Source organism: Mesoplodon bidens, assembly GCF_964165515.1.
Source record: "Mesoplodon bidens genome assembly, chromosome: 10".
In the NCBI taxonomy this organism is placed as follows: Eukaryota; Metazoa; Chordata; class Mammalia; order Artiodactyla; family Ziphiidae; genus Mesoplodon; species Mesoplodon bidens.
Window position 1 is genome coordinate 48,371,262 of NC_138172.1, and position 22,860 is coordinate 48,394,121.

The 22,860-nt window shown below is 42.6% G+C and overlaps 1 protein-coding gene and 1 pseudogene across 2 annotated transcripts in view; both read right to left on the reverse strand.

The window, feature by feature from the left end:
• Positions 1-4,284: 4,284 nt before the first annotated feature.
• OXSR1 (oxidative stress responsive kinase 1) overlaps positions 4,285-22,860 on the reverse strand; it is a 110,504-nt gene continuing 91,928 nt past the window's right edge. The window contains exons 12-18 of the mRNA XM_081245632.1: positions 19,177-19,212; positions 13,703-13,837; positions 12,318-12,382; positions 10,305-10,357; positions 8,346-8,414; positions 7,422-7,486; positions 4,285-7,008 (exon numbers count right to left, since the gene is read on the reverse strand). Of these exons, the coding sequence (XP_081101758.1) occupies positions 6,934-7,008; positions 7,422-7,486; positions 8,346-8,414; positions 10,305-10,357; positions 12,318-12,382; positions 13,703-13,837; positions 19,177-19,212 (498 nt within the window). The 3' untranslated portion in view covers positions 4,285-6,933. The remainder of the gene's footprint in view (positions 7,009-7,421; positions 7,487-8,345; positions 8,415-10,304; positions 10,358-12,317; positions 12,383-13,702; positions 13,838-19,176; positions 19,213-22,860) is intronic.
• LOC308623362 (protein phosphatase 1 regulatory subunit 14B-like) lies at positions 14,380-14,954 on the reverse strand (annotated as a pseudogene). The gene has a single exon. The product of its transcript is annotated as a protein phosphatase 1 regulatory subunit 14B-like (transcript).

Sequence of the window (22,860 nt, forward strand, 5' to 3'; positions counted from 1 at the left end):
GAGGAGCATGGGTGAAGGGAAGGCAAGGCAGCAAGGTTGTGCAGGGCAGTTCCGGATACACTGTGCCTACATCCGCGGCCTGTTAATCAGTCAGCATGGAGAGAGGGTCCAGGTAGGGCAGACGCTGGAAGGCAGAGGCAAGGGTCCACAGCCCTGCCTAAGGAGAGGACATTCCTCTCTGCCCCCTCCCAAACTCCCCACCAGGCTCCCCACTGTCCCCAGCCCCACCTCTTCTTCCTCACCCACCTCCCTTGCGTGTTCTCGTCCTCAGGATAGCCTTCACTGAATTGCCAAGAAAGCAGACGCTACTAGCTGCTGCTGCTCACTTTGGCGTTCACATTATGGGGAAAACTGAGGTGGAGACAGGAGCCTGGGCTCAGTCCTCATCATCTTTTCACTCTCATCAGGGTAAGGATTTCAGCTCTAAGGCTCCAAGGGGACTGGAGGTAGGAAGCAGGAAGCTTGGTCTCCACCACTGATTCACTGTGATCCGCAGTCTGCTCCTTCTATCCCTCTGGCCTCTATTTCTGCATCTGTGTATAAGGAGAGCTTGGACTAGATGCTCTCTAAGGATTCTTCCATTTCTTGGTGTAGGATTCTAAAACACAGAATAGATAAATGATGAGGAGACGCTGATAGAAGAGTGAGACTCAACCAAAGACCTTCCATAGCTGTAACTATGATCCCCAAATGCCACTGGCTTCACTGCACTCCCAATTGCCCCAATCTTAATTTCTTGATTAACTTATCTGTTCTCCTAACCCTCCCCCCGACCCCACCAGTCTGCCAAAGGCTCCCCATGATGCTTCAAAGCCTAAAACTGGCTCCCTTCTTTGAGGGAGTCCTCCCAGGAATACTGTAACCCCAGGGACCTGTGGTCTCACTGACCTGGGAGGATGAGCTCAAAGGAGCATATGTGCTGCTCTCTGGCGTTCCCGAGCAGTCTGGTCACATCCACTGTCCTCTAGGAGACTGCAGGGTAGGACGGGGCTGCCTCTGGCCCTTCAGGGAGAGCCTACAGCCTGTCTCTCTCCTCTTCCCCTCCTTGTATCTGCCTTCAGTAAAGGGCAAACTAAGACCAAAGAGAGGTGTAACAAGAGTGTTCCAACCACTGGAGCTAAGTTGAATGGACACACATCCCTGGCAATCAACTGTCCACGGGGTAGAGGGCGGTGTTTGTGTGTATGGTGAGGGGAGGGGAAGGTACTCCCCAAACATCACCTACAGGGATGCACTGGATGGTGTCTCAAACCTCTTCCAAATTTGAGAACGACTCTAGTAGATAAAAACAGAGGATAGGAGTTCTGGTTTCTGGTCCAGGATGTAAACAGCTTGGAAATTGTCACTGTGTTCTAGCAGGTAAAAAGCTGAACAAACTGAAAAATCAACAACTCTTCTGCCAGAGAAGTGAGGTCACAGGGCAAACTGCTATCCCTTGAATTGGAGCTAGACAGGTAAATACAGAGAACTATAACTTCTTGGAGCAGAAATCCACAAACTCAAACTTCCACAGGAACCAGTATCACAGTAGGAAAATCCGACTGTAATTGACAGACTGCTTGGGGGCTCAGGGTAGATAAGGTGAGAACAGCCAACAGTGTTGGAGAAGAACAGAGATGCAGGACTGAGAATACCTGACTTCAACCTTGACTATAAAGTACTCAAGGCTGTGTGGTATTGGCAAAAGATTATACACATAAATCAATGGAACAGAATAGAGAGCCCAGAAAGAAACTCACAGATTCAATTGATCGAAGAGCAAAGCGCAATACAACACAACAAATAGTGCTGGAACAACTAGACATAATAAAGTGAATTTTTTTGTTTCCTAGTGCATATAAAAGTTATGTTTAGGGACTTCCCTGGTGGCTCAGTGGTTAAGAATCTGCCTGCCAATGCAGGGGACATGGGTTCGAGCCCTGGTCAGAAGAGCCCACATGCTGCGGAGCAACTAAGCCTGTGTGCCACAACTACTCAGCCCGCGCTCTAGAGCCCGCAAACCACAACTACTGAGCCCGTGTGCCACAACTATTGAAGCCTGCGCGCCTAGAGCCGTTGCTCCGCAACAGGAAAAGCCACTGCAATGAGAAGCCTGTGCACAGCAACGAACAGTGGCCCCCGCTTGCTGCAACCAGAGAGAGCCTGTGTGTAGCAGTGAAGACCCAACGCAGCCAAAATATAAATAAAATTTTTAAAAAGTTATGTTTATACTGTAGTCTCCTAAGTGTTCAATAGTATTCTAAGAAAACGATGTACATACCTTAATTTAAAAGTACTTTATTGCTAAAATATGCTAACCATCATCTGACAACAAAGGGTTGCCACAAACCTTCAATTTGAAAAAAAAATGCAATAATTGTGGAGCAGAAATAAAGCAAACTGCAATAAAACGAAGTCTGCCTGTATACAAAGAACACTTAAAACTCAACAAGAGAACAACCTGATTAAAAGTGGGCAAAAGACCTAAAGAGACACCTCGCCAAAAAATATATACAGATGGCAAAGAAGCATATGAAAAGATGCTCAACACAGTCATCAAGGAATTACCAATTAAAATAGGATACCACTACACACCTAGTGGAATGGCCCAAATCTAAAACAGTGACGATGCCAAGTGCCAGCGAACACGTGGAGCAACAGGGACTCTCATTCACTGCTGGGAATGCAAAATGGCACAGCCACTTTGGAAGACAGTAGGTGGTTTCCTAAAAAACTAGACCTACTTTTACCATACAATCTGCCATTGGGCTCCTTGGTAATTTACCCAAAGGAGTTGAAGCATACCCACATAAAAACCTGCACACAGATATACAGCACTTTATTCATAACTGTCAAAACTTGGACACAGCCAGTAAGTGAATGGATTAATAAACTGTGGTATATCCAGACACAGAATATTAGCACTAAAAAGAAATGAGCCATCAAGTCATAAAAAGACATGGAGAGACCTTAAATGCATACTACTATGTGAAAGAAGCAGTTTTGCAAAGGCTACATATTGTATGATTCTAACTATATGACATTCTGGAAAAAGCAAAACTTTGGAGACACTGAAAGGATCAGTGGTTTCCAGGGACTAGGGGGGAGGGAGGGATGAACAAGAAGGGCACAGAGGATTTTGGGGCAGTGAGACCATTCTCTCTGAGACCATAACGATGGGTACATATCACTGTGCACTTGTCCAAACCCATAAAATATACAACAGCAAGAGTGAACCCAAATGTATACTATGGACTTCGGGTGACAACGAAGTGCCAGTGTAGGTTTATTGATTGTAACACATGTACCACTGCAGTGCAGGATGCTGAGAGTGGGAGAGGCTGTGCGTGTGGGAGAGGTCTGGGGGTATATGGGAACTCTGTGTACTTTCTGTTCAATTTTGCTACGAAACTAAAACTGCGCTAAAAAAATAAAGTCTACTTTAAAAAAGAGAAAAACAAAAAATGTGGGGTAGGTGAGCTGACCCACAGGAGGAATCCATGAACTGTTGCACTGAGCATGGCTACTATGAATAGCCAGAGGTGAGGAATCTGGCTTCTGGACAAGACTGGATCTTGATAGAGATTACGGGCAAGTGGAGAGGCTCTCTTTACTCTTGCCCCTGCTCTTATCCCCACATACATCATGGTCACTTTTGAGTAGCCAGCACCTCCTCTCCGTCCCCACAATAGTCAGAGTCCCCGCTTATAACCTGCTTATCTTGAAAGCAAATTCAATCAGCTATCTATGATACCATCAATTTCAAGGGCCCAGGACCTGAGGCCTGAATTACCGGGACCCACACAAAAGCAGTCCTGTCATGGCTCAAAGACCACCTTCTGTTGGGAAGGAGTTATGATCAGGGAGGTTACTTATCCAGGAGGTGGAGGAATACAGAGGGGCCTAGAATCTTACACGAAACCTCACCATTTCAATATCAAAGCCAAATGGGAACAAGTTCAGCCCTGCTCTAAACTTTCCACAATGGATTCCCAAGGGCTTGAATCTGGCATCTTTCCCCCGCCCAATAGCATGAGCAGAATTAAACAGAAAAGATCAATGCAAAGAGTTCCTTATCCCACTCTATCAAATTTCCTTGGGCAGATCTCTCTCTCTTTTGGGATTTCAGTTTCCCCACTTGGTTTTAAGCTGTTCTAATTTGTAGACTAATATACTTTTTAGGGAAAAGTGCATCTTGGCTTTTCTCTATTTGCATGAAAAATTAAAGTTAGTAGTGACCTCCTGACCCACTTCCCACTGCCCCCACCAACAGTCACCAAAGTGAAGCATCCTTACACCACCACAGACAATTTATTCTTTATTGATTAAAAATGAATGAAACATGCAGCAAAGTACAAAGTCAAAAAAATAAAAATAAAAATAAAAGGGAGGGGGAAGTCAAATATTTTACATCTTCCATAATCTAGCATACATCATAAGGAGGAACCTCCATTTATTGATACACCATTATTCTATCCTCCAGATTATTAGAGTATCAGCTGGCTCTATGATTTGGTTCACAACTTAAGCAAAAAACCCAAACAAATCCATTAGTCATTTAGAAAGACCATACATTTCACAAATAGCATTGGCACATGTTACCTTGTGCTAAGTTAGTCCCTCCCCCAGGGACCAGGGAATCCTGGGGATCCAGGGAGAGAGGTGTATCCTGAATCACCCCTCCTGGGAAGGAGCAAGACTGCTCACTAGGTCACGTGCTGTCTCACCTGCAAAGTTCCCTGTTCGCTCATTTTTTTTCAGCATCACTGCACAAGCCAGCAAAGGGAGTCCACCATACATCAAGCAGAAGAAGAAATAACACTGTCCTGGGGCTTGGTGTCTGACTCCTAATTCCCAGGAGGGCAAAAGATGAATGGAAAAGAAAGAGAAAGCCCCAGCCCACTTCTACTGTCATACCTGTCCCACTGCAGTTCAAAGGTAATGGCCGGCTGGAGAAATTGAACAGGGAGATGGGTTGCTGCTTACTTCCAGCTTGGGTTCTCGACCACCTCCAAATAAAAACTAGAATAGAGTGATGCCACCACCCTTTGGATTCAGAAATAAGTAGACTATGATGGGCTTATCTGAAACCAAAACACAGACTCTAAGGTAAGCCACTAGTCCTGTGCCAAAAGGGACACTACATTTTTTTCATAACTTATTCCTACCTTCCTGTCCTTGTTCCCCCAACCCTCTTCTAAAAAAAGAAAGAAAGAAACAAGGAAAAAGAAAAGCTAAATATTTGTCCAGTAAGCTGATCAATCTTTTCTGTCTCCAGGCTCAGCAGGCTCCCTCCTTTTCCCAATCCTGCTGGGACCTTGGGCTTTGGTGTCCGATCCTCTGATCTCCTTTCCTCCCAACCCCCATCCCAAAGCATCCCCTCCCTTCCTCTCCAACACCCATCCCTTTCCCAACATGCCTTTGTATCCAGGGCAGGTGCAGAAAGCCCATGACTAAAACTACAAGCTCAGAATGAAACAAAAACTATAATAAGTTAGTTGTGGAGAAAGCTTTCAGAAGTGCTCTAAGAGAAAACTAGGTAAAGCAATCCTTTTATTCACAGACCAACAATGCTGGAAAGGGCTCGAGTGATTCTATAAAAATGGGCCAAAGCCCATCTTTGTGTGTCATTTTAAGGCCAGATTGAGGATCCCTTTCATTTACAAAACTTGTTAGGGCTATCTGCAGTTAGACAAAGGCTGACTGTGAAACAGTAGGAAAAAAAAGAAAAAATCAACGCCACGGATGATTCACATATTGCATTATGGTGCTCTTTTTTAAACCTAACGAATAATTTATATTATTTCTGTAGAAAATCAAATGAACACTGTCTACTCAAAAATCCTAAAAGTCACGGCACATGTGGTTTCACTTTCCATCTCGGGTCAGGTTCAGCACACAGGGACCCCCTCCAAAGGGTCAGTGCAGGAGAGGGAGCAGAAGGCACGCCTCTCTGGCCCAGTGCGAGTCTCCTTTATTGCTGTAGAAATCTCAGCCTTGCATTTCCTCATCATTTGGAGGCCAGGCAAATTGATTTTCATGGGAGGATCAAGGAGCAGTTTTTCTTCAATTGTTTTAAGATTTGAAAATAAATACTTCTGCAATGATATGAGTTATGATTTTTCCTGTTCAGAAACCACTGCTGGGGAAATTCTCCTTTACAAGCCATTACTTGATCTTTTCTCTAAAAACAGTCCAAAGTTCCACTTTGAAGGATCCGATGGCTGAAGTTCGATTACAGTCAGATGTTTTGCACCAGCTGAAGTTAAGGCTAGCAACCCTTTCTGGAGGGAGTAATGAAGAGGGGTGCCTGAGAGCAGCTTCAGCAAAACGCTTAGAAACATCATGAACAAAACAAGAACACAGTTTAGGTTGCCTCCATCTGAGGCTGTGCTTCTTCCTAACAAAGGTTGTTGGAATTCACATCGGATACCAAAAACAAAAAACAAACAAACAAAAAAAACCCACTAAATTAAATTCTCTGGGCTTCAGCTAAACAACCAACTTTTAATTGCTACTTCAGTGGTAAAGGGATATGCCAAGATGCCCAAATCCTGTCAGGTGTGGGAGAACAAGCAGGATGAGGAAGCCCAAGATAGCTGCTACTTTCCACCCAGCACCATCACTGGAGTAAGGCAAGATGAGCTGATACACCTCCCTCCTGGGCCTTGAGGTACCCGGGCCACTTCTCAGATGGAGGAAGACAGGGGACACGTGCAGTAAGTTTACTAACGGAACTCTTTAAAGGGATGCTGGCCACTGGTGATCCAACTTTTCTTTCCCTGTGGGGAGAAGGGGGAATGATGGCAGGAAAAACATAAAGAAAGACCTCTAAAGCTCTTAGCTGGGAGGTTTGTTGCTGGGTTCTTTGGCAGTAGTGAGTTTAGGCCAACAGAAGCAACAGAGATACGCATGTGTGGAATCTCCTTAGGCCACCTCTTCCAGGGCTTTGTTTTAGCTGATGCTGAGCTGGGCAAATCCTATTAGTTTACCATCATCAGGAATATCCGAGCCTTCGACACCAGATGCCTAAGAACCAAACAAAATGAGAAGCTGTGGCTATTTATAAATAAAATTGCAGGCAGCAATGAAAATTGACATGGGGACTGTGGGAAAGAGGGCAGTGGGGGACAGGTCCCTGGGATACAAACAGGAGGCAGATAAAGGTGTAGGTGGAGTCTGGGTACAAAGGTGGAGTCAGATTGACCAGCAATCTCTCTTGAGGATAAATAGTCCAGGGCCTCGGGTAGGAGGCTTCCTGAGAGGGAGAGGGGAAGGGAAGCCAATGAAGGGAGGTATCAGCCCAGGGCATGGGGAGGTTAAACAAATACAATCCACCAGACTTAAATATTCTCATCACTCAGGGAATATGGAAGCTGGTCTGCAGAGGCTGCTGGTGTGTAAAACGTGAGATGGTTTAACAAAGAGGAAGGGATGAATACCAGTTTGAAAGTGACAGATCGATTTGACTGGGGTTCTTCCACAATTTTCTGCAAATTAGCTGCCACTGTAATCATACAAACAGAGGAAGTAATGAGAAGCTAAGTAAATCCACATTTCAACCACATTTTAACAACTTAAATGGTAGTTCACAATCTTCTATGTATAATCAAAATGGAAGCAGAAAGATAAATCGCTCCCTAAACACAAAGTGTTTTTAAAAGCAACTCCAAGTAGCACAAATAAATCTTACCATTGTCAAATTAACTTTCTTTTAACTTAGGAAAGATACTGGGGTGAAAGAGGTATGATGTGCCTATTCATGGGCCAGAAAGCCCTAGACTGGGAATCAGCCAACTATGTATGGCCTTCAGCCTGTTTCTGTTCTGCCTGTGAGCCAAGAAGAGTGTAAAAACAGAGACTGTACATGGTCCACAAAGCCTAAACTATTTACTTTACTATCTGGCCCTTTAAAACTCTGCTGACTTGTCCCAGGCAATGGTCTTTTCCTTCAGTAAAATGCACCTGTGGCCCGACTGTGCCTTTTCTTACTTCCTGCTTTTTTTAGGACTAAATCTGTAATGATTTTTGCTTAACTCTTAGCTCCAAAAGGATAGCGTTCATTCTCCAAAACAGATTAGATATGGCCAAGCTTACTCTAACCTGTAACTTTTGTCATTTCTACGATCTCCCAGAGACCTGGGTAAGTTTTCACTCCCTATCATTGGGGGTCACAAAGCAAACTCAGAAGTGAGATTTTCTTTTTTGTAAGGAAGGAACTGTCCCCAATACCTGTTATTTCGGCAAAGCCAAGAACCATTCCAAGAACCATGAGACCTACTCAGTGGAATCAAAGCCTGATTTTCTAGATCCTAAGTATACAAGCAGAGAGACGGTGACACAAAGGCAGAGCACAAAGTAGTTACCTATTACTAAATCCCTTCCATCGACGAGGCCAGCAGAAATGAGTTCCTGAGAGACACCCTCTGCTGTATCTGCAAGGACAAAGAAGAAGGTGCTCCATTTCTTGTGCATGCATGTCCCTGCCAACATTCAGAGTGGGTGCTGGCACAGCCAGACCGAAGCTAGCTGTTAAATCCACAGAACCAAGATGGCGGGGGGGACTTCCTCCACATAAAGGTTTTTCCTCCCACCAGGATTATCTCAAGTGAGGGACTATCACAGGTCTAGGTAGAGGGCGGAACCTGTATCATCCAGATGGCAAATATCAGCTCAATGTAAAGATAACGTTCTAAATGATGGCATACTTTAGATGGGTTCTTGCCTTTGTCAGAAGAGCACCTGATAGTGATGCTGCAGAAGAAACTACTAGTCTGAGGGCAACCCTGGACACCAGCCCTATGAGCTCTGAGACGTGATGATGAGTGTATAAAATCTCCAGGGCTAATAAAGCAAAATAATTGAGTCCCAATTAAATCTCTCTCTCTTTTTTTTTTGGCCATACCGTGTGGATTGTGGGATCTTAGTTCCCCGGCTGGGGATTGAACGTGTGTCCCTGGCAGTGAAAGCGTGGAGTCCTAACCACTGGATTGCCAGGGAATTGCCCCCATAAATCTTTTTTTTTTTTTTTTTGCGGTACGCGGGCCTCTCACTGCTGTGGCCTCTCCCGTTGCGGAGCACAGGCTCCGGACGCGCAGGCTCAGTGGCCATGGCTCAGGGGCCCAGCTGCTCCGCGGCATGTGGGATCCTCCCAGAGCGGGACACGAACCCGTGTCCCTTGCATCGGCAGGCGGACTCTCAACCACTGCGCCACCAGGGAAACCCGCCCCCATAAATCTTAAGAAAACAAACTGTAATCTCTTCTCTTTGGGGGTCATACTCCCAGTTTTCTGGGGGTTTTGTTTTTTTTGCTAAAATAATTTTCTTTTTTATTCTGGTGGGTTTTCCTTCATATCTAATTATTATAGGCTGTACTGTCTGAGCAATGGGTATATAACTAGAAACTAAAAAGATGAGGACAGAGTACCATCAGTGAACCTCATCTCCAACTGACTCCTTCCTGAGGCCTGAACACCGATCCCCTCAGAGGGAACGGGAGGACCTCTGGGGAGGGGCTGTGCACATACATTTGCCAAAGACCAGCGATTTGAATGAGTACCTTAAAATGTGACTCTGCCTGGCTTTCAAAAGGAAAACAGATACATCTCTGTACATGTGCATTTGTTCTCTGCATTTGAGTGAACTGCTCATGATACTGAGACAGCAAGAAGACTAAGCGTGGCACACAGGACAGATACCAGCTGGCTGGGGGCCACTTCCGAAACACGAATCCTGAGTAACAAAGGCAAGAAGGAAAAGAAGCCTTGTCCCTGGGAGAAGTTCACGGCCAGAAACTGCATGACAGGGCTCAGCTTTAGCTGGGAGGGAGGGGACTGGAAGCCTTACTGCTTCTTTAGTGTCACGGAGGACAACCCCGGTCAGTGATAAGAGCAGGAACTCTGCGCTCCGACAGATCCGAGTCTGAGTTCCAGCTACACCTCTTCTCAGCTGTGGGAACCACAACCAGTTACCTTCACTCTCTCTAAGCCTTGATTTCATCATCTATGCAGTGGGGACAATCATCTTTCCTTAGGGGGCAGTTTTGAGAATTTAATGAGATACTGATTAGCACAATGTCTGCCATACAGTAAGCAGTACATTAGAGCTATATTCAGTGCTCTTTGTATTATACTAGGTTTTCTAAATGAGGCAGTAATAAATAAACTGCATTTTAATTTTATTCATATGCCCCCAAAACCTTTAGGCCAGGAACATTTTTATCACCCTTTAAGAGGAAAATATATCTAGAGGACAGAAACTTCACACACATTCCCTTAAAAGGACAAACGAGCAGTTATTTTGTTTTCAATGTTTTGATGCCTCACCTCTTCCAGGAGTAAATTCGAATCGAATATCATTTAGTTCTTTTTTTGAATTCCTAGGAAAGAAAACAAAATGTATAAAATAAATTTCTGAATTTATGCATTCAGGGTCCGCCTACATGTATCAGGAAAGCTATGCCAAGAGAAGGATCTTTCTGTCCCATAGACTGCTTGATTTGGCCTAATGAGCTCACACTGAGGGCTCAGAGCAAACAACTCAGAGTGATCATCTAATTGTTCTACAACCCTTTTAATTTATGTCCTTCACTGGTCAATATATGCCCATGCCCATCCTTATTCCCACTAAGATGATCATATTAGGCTAAGAGGAATATCTGTATGAGCACAGGGAGGTGTGATTAACATGATACAGGATGCCCTTTTCTTCCTTATCCCCACCCCACTCTTACCCCCCACACCCCTATGCCTAGGAGAGTACCTTGCCCACCACTGGTGACCAGTCTGACTAGACTCATAGAATGAAACACATGATGCTCCCCCAAATTCCACAGGGGTTCAGAGGAGAAGGATAAAGAATATACAGATTGGGATAATGAGGAAAAACTTTAGAAGTAGTATTTTAGATAGGACTTAATGGATAGGACGGATTTGGGCAGGCAGAGAAGATGGGGAAAGAAATGGGGCCCATACTGGCAGCAGAGTTAATATAAGGCTCCAGAGATTAAAATGTGACTGGTGAAGGATAGTTACAGAGATTGCGCACCACACCAAGTACTGAGATTACCTAAGCTCCCTGGAGGTTCTGGTTAAAGATGGAGAAATTAGAATATTATGTCTAAAGGCAGACATGAGTGATTACTTAGGACCCAAATCCATTTTATCTAAACAGTTCAGGGAGCTTAGGTCTATCTGACACATACTTGATGTTACTGAAATTGTGCTTAAAATATAGTTATTCAAATCCAACACATCCTGCCCCACAGTGATTTTCTCCCTCACGTTGTCTCTCTGCACTTGTCTACACAGCTTCTGCATGTCTACTACTGACACTTGTTTTTAGCTATGCTAAGTACACAATACAAATCAACTTCCAACATAGACTTGATTATTGCATTTCATTTTCTCTTTTTCTCAGTATCTTAACACAATAGCTAATAGTGCTGTACTTAGTCTGCTTAACATGTAATTGTTCCATCTATTCTTTCTGAAAGCTGAATAAAATTAAGGTCAAGTGTTCATTATCACTTTAGCGATGTGACTGTCATGCCAAGCACAAACACCTTCAAAGATAACAATATGCTAAACTGAACTGCCTAGTCATTTAACTTCAAAGTCCTCATAAGTGAGAATAAGAATCTAGCCTCCTCTTCCATAAACAAGTCTGGAACACAGTCCACTAAAAAGCACCCTTCAAAAAGCTAACTATAAAGCAGAAACTAACATACCATTGTAAAGCAATTACACTCCAATAAAGATGTTAAAAAAAAAAAAAAAAGCTAACTACATCACTTACAAGTATCCTCTCCCCTCCTGAAGCACACGTCATATAGAATTGTTATACTCTCTATTAACTGCTGTAAGTTTTCAAAACAAAATTTTGAAGAGAGACAAATAATATTCGTTGTGTACAGTTAAAATAGGATGAGATTACCAAGACACTGTATTAATTCAGAACTATTTGAGTTCAGATATACAGAGTAGGCTTCTATAAAGAAAAGGTAAACAGATCTGCTTTCTTCACATTTATGGCATAATTTCATTACTCTTAGTGGTAAAATCAAAACATTCCCCAGCCTTGCTGCCTCTACTCTAATTATGGTCGTACTGAGAAGATGACTAGGAATTCACAAGTGGAAGGAGGAATGAGTCAGTGGTAATCCAGGTCCTCACACTACTGCTATTATTTCTGAGGGAAATAATACACCCACAAGCAAACACACACAATCCTATCCAGTCACTCTCAGGCATGACCTACTAGAAGGGGGAGTAACTTTCAAATAGAAATCAGCATATTCAGAGTATTCAGAAAACAACAACAACAAAATGTCTACTTACCGTAATCTTAGTACTAGACTGATTGGGATCTTGGTTTCTTGTGAACCTGCTCCTGAAGACAGAGCCTAAAGAAGCATTGAAAGGTATAAAGTCATTGCCTGGACTATTAAGCATGGAGGTGACTAATGCTCATCTGCAGAAGAATCGTCCACTTGGCATCAATTTTCTTCATCTCCAGGTGTGGCCATCCTAGTCCCTAGGACACTCCCTGCTGTGGGAGGAGGACATGTACCACAAGGCAGCAACAAGAGCTGAATGTCAAACATAATGAGAAAGATAATTCTCAAACCCACACGAAATTCCATACACAGCCACATTTAATTTTGTATTTTTCAGACCTCTCTTCCTCTATATAAGTGTGAAGAACATGAAGCTGGGTTTTTCCCTTTAAAAAATCTGCCAGTGGCAACACATCTGCCAGTAAGGTCTAAACTGGCTACCCCTCACGAAACCACCCACCCTGGAGGTTCCAGATCTTTTATTTTTATTTAAAAAATTTTTTGTTTTATTTATTTGGTTGCGCCGGCTCCTTAGCTGCGGCATGCATGTGGGACCTAGTTCCCTGACCAGGGATTGAACCTGGGTCCCCTGCATTGGGAGCATGGGGTCTTAACCACTGTGCCACCAGGGAAGTCCCTCCACATCTTCTAATGGCTAAACTAATCCTCTCTGAAAACCATACAGCTGTCCCTTGCTGTACAGAGGATATACATTCTATTTAAGCCGTTTATAAAACAAATCCAATCTTTCCATCAGTTTTCATAAGACAACTGTATCTTTTCCCATATGATGCGCAGAAATGGAAAACTTGGGCAAAGAAAAGGTTAAATGAAGTTAGAATGTGACTAACTGGAAGACCTCAGAGCAGTGACCTCCAAAGGCAGAGCATCACTGGGATGCAGATGAAAACAGTGCCCCAGGGACGGGGCGAGGGGGACAACGCACCCTGGGTGAGACAGCCTTCCCCAGCGATCTGAGAGGGCGAGGGCGAGGGAGGGAGCGGGAGCCGTGGGGCGCCAGACCCCCCAGCGCTGTCCCTCCTGAGTGCAGGAGCCGCCGGGGCACTGAGCCGCCTCAGTGGGCAGAACCCCTCGCCTTCGCGTGAGGAAAAAAAAAGCTGACAAGAAATTACCGCCCCCCGCGCCAACTTTTGCTGTTTGAAATATTTCCATCATTAACTTATTTTGTTGCTTAATGAAACCTGTGTGATCTCTGTTAAACTCTCTTATCTGCATACATTTAAAACCGTGAAAACAGATTTCTAACTTGCTTCAAAATCTACCAGGACACCACCCTCGTGGCACCAGGCGGCGGTCCACATTAGCCTCCGCCCTCTTCCTCCACCCGGAAGGCTGACCACCAAAGAAAGCACATCCCTGCTGTACCTGAGGCTCCGCGGGGGGCGGCAGGGAGACTTGAGTTGGCTGTGCAGTCATCTGCCCAGCTGGCTGAGGTAGATGAGCAGAAATCTGTTCTGGAACTTGGAGTAAAGTACCCACAGGATCAGTTGTTGAAAACAGCTGTAACAAAAACACACACACAGTGCTGCTTAGGCTGAGAGGAAAGGGGGGCGGGCCTGCTGACAGGCAAGCAGTGCCGCAGAGAGACTTTTTAAAGTAGTCCTTGTGTAGTGAACCAGCCCATCTCTACATCCCCAAGACACCTATTTCAAATGGAAGTCAAATATCTCTATGCTTTTTAAATTAATTAATTAATTAATCTATTTATTTATTTTTGGCTGCTTTGGGTCTTCGTTGCTGCGTGCGGCCTTTCTCTGGTTGCGGTAAGCGGGGGGCTACTCTTCACTGCGGTGCGCGGGCTTCTCATTGTGGTGGCTTCTCTTGTTGCGGAGCACAGGGTTTTAGGCATGGGGGCTTCAGTAGTTGCAGCATGTGGGCTCAGTAGTTGTGGCTCGCCAGCTCTAGAGCGCAGGCTCAGTAGCTGTGGCGCACGGTATTAGTTGCTCCGCGGCACGTGGCATCTTCCCGGACCAGGGATCGAACCCATGTCCCCTGCGTTGGCAGGCGGATTCTTAACCACTGCACCACCAGGAAAGTTCTGCTTTTTTGTTTTTAAGAACTTTTTGAGGTGTAATTTACGTCCCATGATATTCACTGGTATTGCTGTTGTTACCAGCTTGTGGGGGGGCAGCGATTGTCCTGTGGGAACCACCGTTCACCTGGGTCGAGGACCCTTACTTCTTTTAGGCTGTGGTCAGCTTCTGCGTGCTTTGGACCTTGTCCAGCAGGCCAGAGACGAAGGCCTCAGTGGGTTTGTAACAGTCAACCAGCAGCTCCGTGACCCTGGCAGCTCGGGTATCATCGCTCTCCATGTCCAGGAGTTCATCCACATCAATCTCCAGTTCTAGGATCTCTTCTTCCTGGCAGTCGTAGAGGTGAGTGAGCTGCTCCAACATCCACTCCTCCAGGTTGAGGCGCCTCCGTAGCTCCTCGCAGTCCTACTTGACCGTGACCTTCCCTTGGCGCCTCACTGGGCCCTCGTCGTCCACACCGCCTGGGCCCTCGCCTCCAGCCCCAGGGGGCTTCTGAAAGTAGACACGGGGCCCTGGGCCACCACTCCCCGGTCCAGGGGCCAGAGCCGCCAACGCCGCACCCCCCGCGGGCCGCTGTCAGCCATGGCGGCCGCCAGGGCCAAGTGCGCGCGTTGGGCCCTCCCTGCGCTGCCACCTCTGGGACGCCCGCCGGCTGGCTCGGCTGCTGGCTCAGGTTAGCTCGTGAGCTCGTATCTGCACGGCTCCGCGGTGAGGGCGACGGCGGCCAACAACTCAAGTGATTTTTAGAGAATTTCTACTTCTGTAAACATCCCTACAATCTGGTTTTAGTACACTTCCATCAACTCTTCCTGTGCCCATTTACAGTTAACTTCGGCTCCCCCACCCAGCCCTAGGCAACCACTGATCTACTTTCTGCCCCTATCAATTTGCCTTTTGTGGACATTTCATATAAACCAAATTTTACAATATGCACTCTTTTTGTGTCTGGCTTCTTTAACTTAGTTTTTGAGTCAGTCATGTTGTAACAAATATCAGTAGTCCACTTTTTTTTCCTTCTTCAGAATAGTAGTTCTTTGTGTCCTGTTTACTTTATTATTATTAATATTTTTTTGTAGTACGTGGGCCTCTCACTGTTGTGGCCTCTCCCATTGCAGAGCACAGGCTCCGGACGCGCAGGCCCAGCGGCCATGGCTCACGGGCCCAGCCGCTCCGCGGCATGTGGGATCTTCCCGGACCGGGGCACAAACCCGTGTCCCCTGCATCGGCAGGCGGACTCTCAATCACTGTGCCACCAGGGAAGCCCTGTCCTGTTTATTTTTAAATACATCTATTCTATCCCCTTTGCCCAGCAAAATAGCACCTACAAAATACAGATTTAGTATATCATATGAAATTATAGAAATGACATTTTTCTATGTTGGGGACCTTCCATTACTTATAAAAAAAGAACATCAGCCAATGGTTCCTTAACATATCTGCAATGCTTTTCAAAATGGATGTGAAGCTTTATAACTAACATAGACATTAAACAATATTTTGTTTGTTTGAAAACTTTAGTTATGTAATGGGGAAAAAAGACTGATGCTGAGTACAAAATCAAGTTAAACATACTCAAAATTATAAGGTAATGGGGAAGATGATATCAGTGTAATGGCCAAAATTTAGAGTTAAAAGAGGAAAAAAATTAGAAGGGCAATGAGAGGTCTAATAGCTGTTATATAAGCAAAACAAGGAGACAAGGAAGTAAAATTTTGTGTTTACTTAGCTTCACATAAAGGAAACCAGAAGTTAGTCATTGGTTCCAGTTTTTGATAGAAAAACAGAACTTTAAGATTAGTTTTGAAAATGCTTAAAACTATTAGCACTATTTCAAAGATAGCTTCCAAATTGCATGCACATATATGTATACCTATAATCAAGACAGAAAGGTTATACAAAACAAAGTAATGAGAGGATGTGAAGAGATTGGAACCTTGTGCATTGCAGGTGGGAATGTAAAATAGCACAGCTGTTACGGAAAACAGTGTGATAGTTCCTCAAAAAATTAAAAATAGAATTACTACACAATCCAACAATTCCCTTCTGGGTATAGACCCAAAAGAATTGAAAGCAGGGACTCAAACAGATATTTATGTGGCCATGTTCATAGCAGCATTATTCACAATAGCCAAAAAGTAGAAGAAACCCAAATGTCCATTGACAGATAAATGGTTAAACAAATGTGTTTCACACACACACACAAATATGGAATATTATTCAGCCTTAAAAGGGAAGGAAAGAGGAAATTCTGATACATGTTACATAGATGAACCTTGAGGGCATTATGTAAGTAAAGTACACAAGTCAGAAAAGGACAAATATTGTATGATTCCACTTTTCTGAGGTACCTAGAGTAGTCAAATTCAGAGACAGAAAATAGAATGGACGTTGCTAGGAGCTGTGGGGAGGAGAGAACAGGGAGTTATTGTTTAATGGGTACAGAGCTGGTTTTGCAAGATGAAAAGAACTCTGGAGATGGATGGTGGGGATGGTTGCACAACAGTGTGAATGTACTTAATGTCAGTGAACTGCACACTAAAAATGGTTAAGATGGTTAATTTTATGTCATGTGTATTTTATCATAATTTAAAAAACAACAACAAAGTTATGAGCATGAGACTATGACTATGAGCATGAACAAGTTCACGTGGAGAGGCTATTTAGGCAAAGGAACAAGGAGGAGACTGAAAAGAATAACTCTGGGTAATATGTAAAATACCCTTCCATTCAATTTTTGAGAAACTAGGAATCAGTCAAGATAGGTTAAGTTAGAGCGTAACAAATAATCTTAAATTCTCAGTAAACTACAAGAACAAAAGTTATTACTTTTTTGAAAAAATTTTGCTTGTTTTAGAATTTTTTTCCTTTTTTAAAAAACTGAAGTATAATTCATTGACTTACAATATTATATTAGCTTCAGGTGTACAACATAGCGATTGGTATTTTTATATATTAAAAAATGATCACTACAATAAATCTAGTTACCATCTGTCACCTACAAAGTTATTACAATATTATTGACTGTATTCCCTATGCTGTACATTACATCCCCATGACTTATTTATTTTATAACTGGAAGTTTGTACCTCTTAATCTCCCCCACATATTTCACAATTCCCCTCACGCCCCTCCCCTTTGGCAACCACCAGTTTGTTCTCTGTATCTATGAGACTGTTTCTGTTTTATGTTTGTTCATTTGTTGTTTTTCAGATTCCACATATAAGTTACATCATATGGTATTTGTCTTTCTCTGACTTATTTCACTTGGCATAATACCCTCAAGGTCCATCCATGTTGTTGCAAATGGCAAGATTTCATTCCTTCTTTGACTAATATTTCTTTCTTTTTAAAAAAAATATTTATTTATTTATTTGGCTGCCCTGGGTCTTAGTTGTGGCATGTGTGATCCTCAGTTGTGGCATGTGAACTCTTGGTTGCGGTATGTGGGATCTTAGTTCCCCGACCAGGGATCGAACCTGGGCCCCCTGCATTGGGAGTGCAGAGACCCAGCCACTGGACCATCAGGGAAGTCCCTGACTGAGTAATATTTCACTGTGTATATATACATATATATCATATCTTCTTTATCCATTCATCTACTGATGGATACTTAGGTTGCTTCCATATCTTAGCTACTGTAAATAATGCCACAATGAGCATGGGGTGCATACATCTTTCTGAATTAGTGTTTTTGGGAAAATACCCAGAAGTCGAATTGTGGGATATATAATTGTATTTTTAATTTTTTGAGAAACTGTTTTCCATAGTGGCTGCACCAATTTACCTTCCCACCAACAGTGCACGAGGCTTCTCTCTTCTCTATATCCTCACCAACACTTGTTGTCTTTTTGATAATAGCCATTCTGACAGGTGTGAGGTGATAAAGTTATTTCTTGCACACACTTCAAGTCCATCTGTGGCCAGCAGAGGCTAAATTTGGTACCTAAATTTGCAGCAGGGATGCAGGTCATGATGGCAGGGGCAAGGGAACCCAGGGAATCACAATGTGGCTCTTCCTTCTGCTCACATTTTATTGGCCAAAGTAATTGCCACGGCCATGAGTAACTTCAAGGGGCAGAAAAATGCAATTGTACCGCATACCAAGAAGAGCCAGAAATCTTAGTGAATAGCAGTTCTAATTCAAGTTGTCAGATACTAGCCTGTAATAAGCTGAGGTACAGTATTTTCAGTCTTAAACATAATCCTGTACATAATTGTATTACTATATATACAAATGAAGTGGAAAAAAATAGTTACTTTTAAGCATGTGGCAAGAACAAATTGGATTAAAAGCAAGACATGTGTGCCATTAAACCAAATACTGAATACTCATGAGATGATTATTTTCTTTAGGTAAGGAGCATAAGGCAGGCCAGCCTAACAGGAGTCTGTTTGGTAGGATTCCCTATCACACGGAGGCAGTAACTATAGACATCAGAATCTATTTGACAAGAGGCTGAGGAAAAAAGTCCAAAAAGCAAAGGCAGCATATGACAAATTCCTGGATAGCCTAATGCAAAAAGGCTAATTTCCACTTTAAGCAGCCCAAGATTTAAAAAGCAGTTCATAAAGTCAAGCAAGCAAAAAAGAACATTCTGGGTTCTTAGGCCCACTTTTAAAATGAGTGCAATGGCACCACTTACTGCAAAGATCCATTCAAACTTAGAATCGACAGCGCTAATAAGATTCGACTGGTATAAGTTCCCATTCCCATTTAGGCACATACCAAAAAGGGTGCTTAACATTACAACCAAACCAAAGCAAAAGCACATATACTGTAATGATTCAATAATCACAACCACTTACCTCAGAATTTGTTAATGAGTCTTTCACTCTGGGAGACTAAAAGAAATACAAAAAAAGGAGGCTTGTTAACTGAAAACTCAGGTTACTTGTAGTCAGTTCCAAACTGCACGGAATGTTGAAATGCAAGTCAACTCCATTTCATTCTGATCCATAATTAACTCATCGGTAACTCTAGTGAGAGTTTTCTGGAAAAAGAAAACTGTCATGATACTACTGTATTCTTTGTCCAGGTAGCCTGTAACGCATCAATATGCTTATGGTATTTTAAGTCTAGAACTTGAGGTTTATAAGCAAACATAATGGGACTGAGCTATCAGTTAGTAGGGAGGTCACATTCTTCAAAGTTCAATTCTTTCTACTAATCATGAACATATTATGTGCATAATATCTCAAACCAAATGTAAACATTCAAGCTAATTATCCAACACATTCTTAAAGCAGAGTAATTCTGATTATAGGCTTTAATGAAGAAAACTCTTGAGACAAAATTGAAATACTAATTACAATATGCCATATGAAAATCTAAAGCTAAATTGATTCAGTAAATCATAAGTTAGTAGTAATTGTGGATACAGGCACTGGAGAATACATAAAACAACAACATATCTCTAAACAAATGTCAATTTATGGTAAATTCTACCAAGTGTGAATTTAGACTTCTTACAAAGTCAGTTTAGGTTTTTAAAATTTTCATTACCATTTTATTAAGGAGAATCAAGGTACAGGCAACAGCTAATGGGTTACAGCAAGTATACAGCCAACACAAAACCTTAAAAAAAACTTTGTTTGGAAATAATTTCAAACTTACAGAAAGTTGTTAGAATAAGAATAATACAAAGAACACTGCTATACCCTTTACCCAGATTCATCCATTACTAACCTTTTTCCTCATGTGCTTTATTATTTAGTGTTCACTTTCTCTCTTTTTAAATATATATATTTAATCAATCCTGTACCATTTGAGAATAAGTTGCATATAATCATAGCTCTTTACAACTGAATAATCACTGTGTATTTCTTCTTCTTCTTTTATTTTTTTAATTTTTAAAAAATATTTATTTATTTGGCTGCGCCGGGTCTTAGTTGCGGCACTTGGGATCTTTGTTGCTGCGTGTGGGATCTTTGTTGCAGTGTGCGGGATCTTTTAGTGGAGGCACGCGGGATCTTTAGTTGTGGCATGCGGGATCTAGTTCCCTGACTAGGATTGAACCCGGGCCCCCTGCATTGGGAGTGCAGAGTCTTAACCACTGGACAACCAGGAAAGTCCCCACTGTGTACTTAAGAATAGGGATATTCTCTTACATAACTTCACACTACTAAAGCAATCAACTTCAGTAAATTTAAAAATAATACTTTAATTTACTCTCTATAATCCAACTTTTCCAATGACCTCCTACACATAATCATTCCCCCCTGCCTACTACATACTCTATTTGAATAGAATGCTCCTAATTTGTGGTTTGTCTGATGTTTCCTTATGATTCAGACTTAAATGAATTCTACAGAGTGATGTATCCTTCTTATAGGATCATATCTTAGGGAATCACATGTTCCTCTACCCCTCATTAGTGATGTTAATTTTAATCATCGAGTCAAGGCATTTTCTAATTTCTCAGGTATGCAGTATTTTTTTCCTGCAACTAATAGGCCATCTATAGAGAGAAACTAAGACCATGTAAATATCCTGTTCATCAAAATTTTCTCATATATTTAGCACCTCTTGATGATCCTTGTCTGATCTAACATTTATGATTGTTTTATGATGGCTGTAAAATGATGAACTTCCCCATCCACTCCTACATTTACCAGTCAGCACTGGCAGTTTACCATAATGAAAACCCATCCCCCCCCCATGTATTTATATATCTATTTATTATTAGTATGGGCCTATAGATTCCTATTTTTTAAATGATTTATAATTTATTACTACACTTAATGATTTTGATGGTTAAATTCTCCCTAATTTGGCCAGTGGGAGCTCCTTCAACCTGGCTCATATTATTATGACTTTTTTTTTAAATAAAAGATCTTTTCTTCCTGTCAAAAGAAGATATTCCAGATTTATCTTGCATTTTCCCTGTGTAAGCCCGGGAATCAGCCATTTCTCCAGTGAGCCTTTGTTCTTTAGTAGGGAATGACATTAGAAACCACGATCTGGGCATAAGGTATGCTTACTCTTGTAATCTTCGATTAGATGACAGAAACTGTGAATTTTACCTTGTTGCAAGCTGATAATTTCTATAAATCTTCTTGAGCTTTGTTTTGGAATACAGTAAAGTTACTTGGAAATAGTTTAATCCTTTTGGATCCTGCTTTGATGAGTTGTTAGTTGGGTCTGGAGCAGTGTTCAGTCTAGGGCAATATATTATACCCCATTACTGAGCACTCTACCAAATGCCCTGTGAATTATAAGTTTCTGCAGTCTAACAGCTGTTCCTGGCTGTGTGAGTGCTGGGCACTTTCTCCACATGGGTAGTTTTCTCACATACAGTCATTGATAAGTATGCTGCTGAATACTCAAAAGGGAAGCTCTAAGCTTCTTCCTCTGGGTAGCTCTCCCCTCCTTGGTACTCTACCTTATCAAATTTTATCTGCCTTGATCTCTTACTTCTATTTACTCAACTCCCAAATACACTTTTCAAGCCACAGTGAAGAGAAAACTGCCCCAAAACTGACTTGGATGTTAGAATTAGCAGAGAAGGACATTAAAATAATTATTATATAATCATATCTTCAAAAAGTTAAGTAGAGACACTGAAGATGCAAAAACAAACACCAAGTCAAACTTCTAGAACCTAACAATCAAATCAAACACCAAATCAAAATTCTCGTATTACGCCTGAGATGGAAAGGAGACTGGATGGGAGATTAGCAGCAAATTAACACCGTAGAAGAAAGACTAATGAACAGGCTAGCACTAGAAACTATGCAAAATGAAACTGAGGGAAAAAGAATTTTTAAAAAATGAAAAGACGATCAGTGAGCAGTCAGACGACTTTAAGCAGCCTAATAATACATGTTATTGGACTCTCCAAGGTGGAAGGACAGAAAAAGCATTTGAAAATGTAATAGCTCGGGCCTCCCTGGTGGCGCAGTGGTTGAGAGTCCGCCTGCCGATGCAGGGGATACGGGTTCGTGCCCCGGTCTGGGAGGATCCCATATGCCGCGGAGCGGCTGGGCCCGTGAGCCATGGCCGCTGGGCCTGCGCGTCCGGAGCCTGTGCTCCGCAACGGGAGAGGCCACAACAGTGAGAGGCCCGCATACCGCAAAAAGAAAAAAAAAAAAAAGAAAGAAAATGTAATAGCTGAGGGACTTCCCTGGTGGTCTAGTGGTTAAGACTCCACACTCCCAATGCAGGGGGCCCAGGTTTGATCCCTGGTCAGGGAACTAGATCCCATATGTGGCAATGAAGATCCCACATGCCACAACTAAGACCCAGTGCAGCCAAATAAATAAATAAATAAACAAATAAATAAATATTTTTAAAAAGAAAATGTAATGGCTGAAAACTTTCCAAACTTGCTTAAAAAACTATAAACCCAAAGATCCAAGAAGCTCAATAAACCCTAAACATGAAACGTGAAAAAAAAAAAGAGGCATACCATATCAAATTGCTCAAAACCATTCATAAAGAAAAAAATCTTAAAAGCAGCCAGAGTAAAAAGAAATGTGACTTATAAATGA